The sequence below is a fragment of the Hyla sarda genome, chromosome 4, assembly GCF_029499605.1.
Source record: "Hyla sarda isolate aHylSar1 chromosome 4, aHylSar1.hap1, whole genome shotgun sequence".
NCBI classification, from domain to species: domain Eukaryota; kingdom Metazoa; phylum Chordata; class Amphibia; order Anura; family Hylidae; genus Hyla; species Hyla sarda.
In genome coordinates, this window is record NC_079192.1 from 163,898,845 (window position 1) to 163,906,396 (window position 7,552).

Here is a 7,552-nt window from a genome sequence, read left to right on the forward strand (position 1 = left end):
GGCGTACAAGACTCTTTACATCAATCAAGGTGATGGAAAGCGAAGATGTGAAAGGCTTTGGCACTTCAGCAGCTGGGCTCCGCCTAATTGTCCCTTGGCTGATGAATAAAAAGGTGATTTTATAAGTTTGGCAACTACGATCAACACCAGGAAAGGTACAGTTTGCTTTTATACCCCAAAAGAGCCACCCAACAGTGTCTAAAAACACAAAGCAGAGGTGCTCCCTGTGGAGGATCACGCGTGCTAATGCCATACAGGGACATGGTCTCACTCCGGTTGTGTATCGACATACACAACAATGGTCAGCACGTGTGGAAGCAAGGATTATTGTGTTTGTCTGCAGCCTTCCCAGAAAAGCTTGTAAAGCTTGATTCTCAGACGCTGACAGGAGCAAAGAGGCTTCAGGTAGGTAGGTTCAGGTATAAAAAGCTTTATTCAGCCAAGATGCAGCGCGTTTCACTGCGCAGGCGCAGCTTCCTCAGGCATCAGCCAAGATGCAACGCGTTTCACTGCCCAGGCGCAGTGAAACGCGTTGCATCTTGGCTGAATAAAGCTTTTTATACCTGAACCTACCTACCTGAAGCCTCTTTGTTCCTGTCAGCACCTGAGAATCCCTACTTTTTATGCAGTTCACTGGGTCTTACCACCCAACAGTGTTTGGAACTCTTGGCAACAAATAGAGTTGACAGATCTCCTATAAAAGTTGAGAGGAACCTTCATGACTGAGTGTCATTTATTTTCAATGAAATTGCACTAAACAACTGAACCCTTATTATATGTTCACACTATTAAAATACATTTCATATCTGTTTACATCCCTTTATTATTTAATGTGTCCCAGACAGCTTAATCATGTTACTGGAATTCTGACATTCTGTTCATTATAGGTTGTGCATCCAGTGTTATTTCTTAACCATTGAAAGTGTTTAGTGCCATCTATTGGAACTGTAATGCAGTAAACTCTCATTGGTACACATTTCAGTCTATTGGAGACTGCAGTGTTCGCACGGTCTTATTATTCAGTAGGAATCTCCAGGCGGAAATTTTCTAATGTGCACCCAGTTGTATGGAGTCATAACAGATCAATGAGCGATGCTGCACCTCTGCATGCTTCCATTTTCATATAGAAAAGTACAGCTAATGTCTTCAAATGGAATTATGGAGAAAAACAAACTATGCCATGTCCCATCTGATCCTATATTTTGCAGCCATTTGGTCACAAGAGTATAAGGCTAGGTTTCCACATGTTTTTTTCTGGCATTTTTTTTTTTTTAGAAAACTGCCACTGCAGTTTTTGAGCCAAAGTCAAAATGGGAACCAGTAGGAAGAAGTATAAGTCGTTCCTCTCTTGCTTATGCCAGTGTAGAAGTATTAATATTGAAATCTGTTTTTATGATACAGGTATGAATTTCTGATGGAATTATCAAAGGCTAATAACAATTCCTTTGTACATGAATTTATTCTCACCGGCTTCTCTGGAAGACCTGATCTGAGAATATTTTTGAGCCTGTTGTTTTTATGTTTTTATTTTACTTCTATTTTGGGGAATGGTGGAATATTGTTTCTTGTGTCTCATAATGTCAAATTTCATGTTCCAATGTACTTCTTCATAAGTAACTTGTCTCTTATCGATCTTGTGTATTCTTCTGATATCGTTCCAAAAATTATTGTTGGTCTCCTTTTTGATCAAAGGTCTATTTCCTATCTCGGCTGTGCCATACAGCTTTTCCTTTACTGTGCTCTTGGGAGTACTGAATGTATCCTTTTTGCTGTTATGGCTTATGACCGTTATATGGCAATCTGTAGTCCATTACACTACAATTTAATAATGCAGAAGAAGACATGCCTGAGACTTGTGCTTGTAGCTTATATCCCCGGTTTCCTGCATTCTCTTATAGAGATTTGTTGCACCTTCCGTCTTTCCTTCTGTGATTCGAACGTCCTCCATCATTTTGTCTGTGATTTCCCTCCTTTATTAAGGATCTCCTGTTCAGACACTACAATAAATGAAATGATTATATTTATTTGTTCATCTTCTATCATTATGCCGTGTATTATATTCATTCTAGTGTCATATGGCTCCATTTTTATTGTGATTCTAAAAATAACAAGTGCAGGAGGAAGACAGAAAGCGTTTTCTACATGTACCTCTCATATCACTGCAGTGATATTATTTTATGGCACATTGCTCTCTGTTTATGTCAGCCCTAAATCTCCATCTTCTACAGACAATGTGCATGCAGCCACAATCTTTTATACTGTGGTCTTACCAATGTTAAATCCAATGATTTACAGTTTGAGAAACAAAGACATAAAATCTGCCCTAAAATCAACTATTGTAGGGATATGTAATCAAGTAGGAATACATAAATAAAGAAACAAAAATTAATTGAATGAATAAATAAATACATATTTTTAAGTTGTAGAAATCAAAAATGAATGAATTGCCCCAAGTTCTTCATCTGACATCAGCAATCCCAGGATAGGTCACTCCAGAGCGCTGAGATATGTCTGTAAGACCACAAGTCTGATGACTCTAACTGACAGCACAAGTACCAGTGGGTGGACTAAGACTAAACGGTCATAGTATGGGTGCAAAAATGTCTTTATTACGGATATGTGAATCCAACTAAGGGGTAGGGTTACATGTGTATTTTGCTGTGCATTTGCACTTTTCCTACATTTTGCTTTTTTTTGTTTTTACACATGCTCTGATGTGTCTGGTTTTCCTCAGCTCAAATCCACCACATTGTCTGTGGAACCTTAGTAAATATGTTGGGTTTTTGTGAAAATGTTGGGGACATGCCCGTTTTTGGTGACCACGCCACCTTTTCCGGATGGCCATGACCTTTTTTTGTTTTTTCTTAGTAAAATGGAGAGTTGGTTGGGTTTTCAAATCTGGTGCAGGCGCACAACATGACAAAACATGTCAGGTTTACAAAAGTAAATCAGGGCCATTGACTTCAATGTGTGGGAAAATGTGCAGCAGCAAATACACAGCAAAATACTGCATGTGGGACCCTGCCCTATGTATTTAATGAAATTTATATTTTATATAATGACATTTTAATTAATTTTTAAACAGAGATCCATTTATGTGGGCGGGCAGGGTACTAAAAATGTAGACAACAATAATAAAAATGTAGTGTATATGTGTTTTTCACTTTTTTTAAAATATTTTTAGGTAGTACTTCTACTCCCAGCATGGAACACACTGTTCTATGATGGGAGTAGTAGTTCCTGTACTAATAGACAGATCCACCTGGGTGTCACTCCTGACACCTGATGCAATCGTCCATAATATAGCAGATATGCGGAGTGGCTCTATACAGCACTCGCATCTCTGCACTATACTCTGGGCCGGCCAGTGATATGAATAGAAATTCACATCACTCGTTCATATTTTCTGCCCAGAGTGGGGATTGGCCGGATGGTGGCAGCCAATCCCTGCTCTCAGCGGGTAATATGAATGGTGAGTGTCCAGCCGGAGTACAGAGCAGAGATGCAAGCACAGGAGAAAGCAGTTCCTCATGTCAGGGATGAAGGATTATTGTAGCAGGTGTCAGGGGGTGTTAAGGACCTAGGGCGTACCTGTACATCCTGAGTCCGCTCCCGTTGTATAACGCGGGGCCACGGCATGGCCTCTAACAACGTCTGGGACTCGTGGCTAATAGTGTGTGGAACTGATCGTGGTGCCGTGCGCTATTAACCCTTTAGATGCGGCGTTCAAAGTTGAACGCTGCGTCTGAAGTGAAAGTAAACTACCCCCGACTAGCTCAGCGGGCTGTTTGGGATCGCCGCAGTGAAATTGTGGCATCCCGATCAGCTGTAGGACAGCAGGAGGGTCCCTTACTTTGCATCCTGGTGTCCGATCGCCGAATAACTGCTCAGTGCCTGAGATCCAGGCATGAGCATTCAAGCGGCAGAATCATCGATCAATGGTTTCCTATGAGAAACCATTGATCAATGGAAAAAAAATCACCCCCCTTTTCCTATAAAAAAAAAACTGTGTGAATAGAAATAAACATGTGGTATCGCCTTGTGTGGGAATGTCCGAATTATAAAAATATATAATTAATTAAACCGCACGGTCAATGTCGTATGCGCAAAAAAATTCCAAAGTCCAAAATAGTGTATTTTTTGATCACTTTTTAAATCATGAAAAATGAATAAAAAGCAATCAAAAAGTCCGATCAATACAAAAATGGTACCAGTAAAAACTTCAGATCATGGTGCAAAAATGAGCACTCATAGCGCCCCATATGCAGAAATATAAAAAAGTTATAGTGGTCAGAAGATGACAATTTTAAACATATACATTTTCCTGCATGTACCGTATTTATCGGGTATACCACGTACCGGCCTATAACACGCACCCTCATTTTACCAAGGATATTTGGGTAAAAAAAGTTTTTTACCCAAATATCCATGGTAAAATGAGGGTGCGTGTGTGCGCGTGTATACCCCGATACACCCCCAGGAAAGGCAGGGGGAGAGAGACCGTCGCTGCCCGCTTCTCTCCCCCTGCCTTTCCTGTGGTCTAGAGCCCTGCTGCCGGCCCTTCTCTCCCCCTGGCTATTGGCGCCGCTGCCCGTTCTGTCCCCCTGACTATCGGTGCCGGCGCCCCATTGCCGGCGCCGATAGCCAGGGGGAGAGAAGCGGCGCCGACAGCCAGGGGGAGAGAAGGGGCAGCGGCACCCATTGCCGGCGCCGCTCCCCCGTTGCCCCCCCCCATCCCCGGTGGCATAATTACCTGTTGCCGGGGTCGGGTCCGCGCTGCTTCAGGCCTCCGGCGTGCGTCCCCTGCGTCGTTGCTATGCACGGCGCGGCGCACTGACGTCATGCGCCGCGCCGTGCAGCGCATAGCAACGACGCAGGGGACGCATGCCGGAGGCCTGCAGCAGCGCGGACCCGACCCCAGCAACAGGTAATTATGCCACCGGCAATGGGGCGCCGGCACCGATAGTCAGGGGGACAGAACGGGCAGCGGCGCCGATAGCCAGGGGGAGAGAAGGGCCGGCAGCAGGGCTCTAGACCCCAGGAAAGGCAGGGGGAGAGAAGCGGGCAGCGACGGCCTCTCTCCCCCTGCCTTTCCTGGGGGTGTATCGGGGTATACACGCGCACACACGCACCCTCATTTTACCATGGATATTTGGGTAAAAAACTTTTATTTACCCAAATATCCTTGGTAAAATTAGGGTGCATGTTATAGGCCGGTGCGTGGTATACCCCGATAAATACGGTACATCTTTTTTTTTGCGTGCTATGCAAGGTTTGCAGAAATTTTAAGGTAGTAGAACATAGGAACACCCCCAAATTACCCAATTTTAAAAACTAGACCCCTCAAGGTATTCGCTAGGGGGTACAGTGAGTATTTTAACACCATAGTTAAATTTTACACCATAATTTTATAAAGTCAGCGTAAAAAATTTGAAATTTGCCTTTTTTCACAAATGTATCATTTGTGGGGCCTATTTTTTGTACATCACTTCTGATATTGCAAGAAATGCACACTATATTTTATTAAGCTGCTCGGCCCGATAGCCAGGGGGAGAGAAGGGCCGGCAGCAGGGCTCTAGACCCCAGGAAAGGCAGGGGGAGAGAAGCAGGCAGCAACGGCCTCTCTCACCCTGCCTTTCCTGGGGGTGTATCGGCATATAACACGCACATAGACTTTAGGCAAAAAATGTTAGCCTAAAAAGTGCGTGTTATACGCCGATAAATACGGTAGTTCTGATTTTTTCCAGAGGTACGACAAAATCAAACCTACATAAGTAGGGTATCATTTTAATCATATGGACCTACAGAATAAAGAGAAGGTGTCATTTTTACCGAAAAATGTACTGTGTAGAAACAGAAGCCCCCAAAATTTAAAAAAATGCTTTTTTTTCCTTCAATTTTGTCTCACAAATCTGCTTGTCTTGGGAACTGCAAAGAGTAGAAGACATTTGCTATTGGGATTTGCTTCTACTCTGGACAGTTCCCGAGACAGGTGTCATCAGAGTGCACTTACAAAAGAACAACTCAACTTCAGCAGCTCATAAATACTTACTGAAAGGACTAAGATTTTTTAATTGAAGTAATTTACAAATCTCAACGCAAAACGAAGATGTGATTGTTACGCCGAGCGCTCCGGGTCCCCGCTCCTCCCCGGAGCGCTCGCTTCTCTCTCGCTACCGCAGCGCTCCGGGCTGCTCCACTGACCCGGTGCGCTGCGATACCGTCTCCAGCCGGGATGCGATTCGCGATGCGGGTAGCGCCCGCTCGCGATGCGCATCCCGGCTCCCGTACCTGACTCGCTCTCCGTCTGTCCTGTCCCGGCGCGCGCGGCCCCGCTCCCTAGGGCGCGCGCGCGCCGGGTCTCTGCGATTTAAAGGGCCACTGCGCCGCTGATTGGCGCAGTGGTTCCAATTAGTGTGTTCACCTGTGCACTCCCTATTTATACCTCACTTCCCCTTCACTCCCTCGCCGGATCTTGTTGCCATTGTGCCAGTGAAAGCGTTTCCTTGTGTGTTCCTAGCCTGTGTTCCAGACCTCCTGCCGTTGCCCCCGACTACGATCCTTGCTGCCTGCCCCGACCTTCTGCTACGTCCGACCTTGCTTCTGTCTACTCCCTTGTACCGCGCCTATCTTCAGCAGTCAGAGAGGTTGAGCCGTTGCTAGTGGATACGACCTGGTCACTACCGCCGCAGCAAGACCATCCCGCTTTGCGGCGGGCTCTGGTGAAAACCAGTAGTGACTTAGAACCGATCCACTAGCACGGTCCACGCCAATCCCTCTCTGGCACAGAGGATCCACTACCTGCCAGCCGGCATCGTGACAGTAGATCCGGCCATGGATCCCGCTGAAGTTCCTCTGCCAGTTGTCGCCGACCTCACCACGGTGGTCGCCCAGCAGTCACAACAGATAGCGCAACAAGGCCAACAGCTGTCTCAACTGACCGTGATGCTACAGCAGCTACTACCACAGCTTCAGCAATCATCTCCTCCGCCAGCTCCTGCACCTCCTCCACAGCGAGAGGCCGCTTCTGGTCTACGACTATCCTTGCCGGATAAATTTGATGGGGACTCTAAATTCTGCCGTGGCTTTCTTTCCCAATGTTCCCTGCACTTGGAGATGATGTCGGACCAGTTTCCTACTGAAAGGTCTAAGGTGGTTTTCGTAGTCAGCCTTCTGTCTGGAAAAGCTCTGTCATGGGCCACACCGCTCTGGGACCGCAATGACCCCGTCACTGCCTCTATACACTCCTTCTTCTCGGAAATTCGAAGTGTCTTTGAGGAACCTGCCCGAGCCTCTTCTGCTGAGACTGCCCTGTTGAACCTGGTCCAGGGTAAATCTTCCGTTGGCGAGTACGCCGTACAATTCCGTACTCTTGCTTCAGAATTATCCTGGAATAATGAGGCCCTCTGCGCGACCTTTAAAAAAGGCCTATCCAGCAACATTAAAGATGTTCTGGCCGCACGAGAAATCCCTGCTAACCTACATGAACTCATCCGTCTTGCCACTCGCATTGACATGCGTTTTTCCGAAAGGCGTCAGGAGCTCCGCCAGG

General features: G+C 45.9%; 1 protein-coding gene across 1 annotated transcript; it reads left to right on the top strand.

Annotated features, from left to right (window-relative positions):
* The first annotated feature begins 246 nt into the window (after window positions 1-246).
* On the top strand, window positions 247-2,374 carry LOC130367407 (olfactory receptor 5I1-like). The gene is made up of 2 exons (XM_056569825.1): window positions 247-419; window positions 1,402-2,374. Exons 1-2 carry the CDS (start codon window positions 247-249, stop codon window positions 2,372-2,374), a joined length of 1,146 nt encoding a protein of 381 aa, XP_056425800.1.
* Window positions 2,375-7,552: the final 5,178 nt, after the last annotated feature.

Excerpts from the sequence above, each read along its gene's own strand:
- LOC130367407 (XM_056569825.1), top strand. The coding sequence starts at position 247 with ATGCCATACAGGGACATGGTCTCACTCCGGTTGTGTATCGACATACAC. Across the intron at positions 420-1,401 it reads CTTCAGGTAGGTAGGTTCAG|GTATGAATTTCTGATGGAAT; the intron begins GTATAAAAAGCT and ends TTTATGATACAG.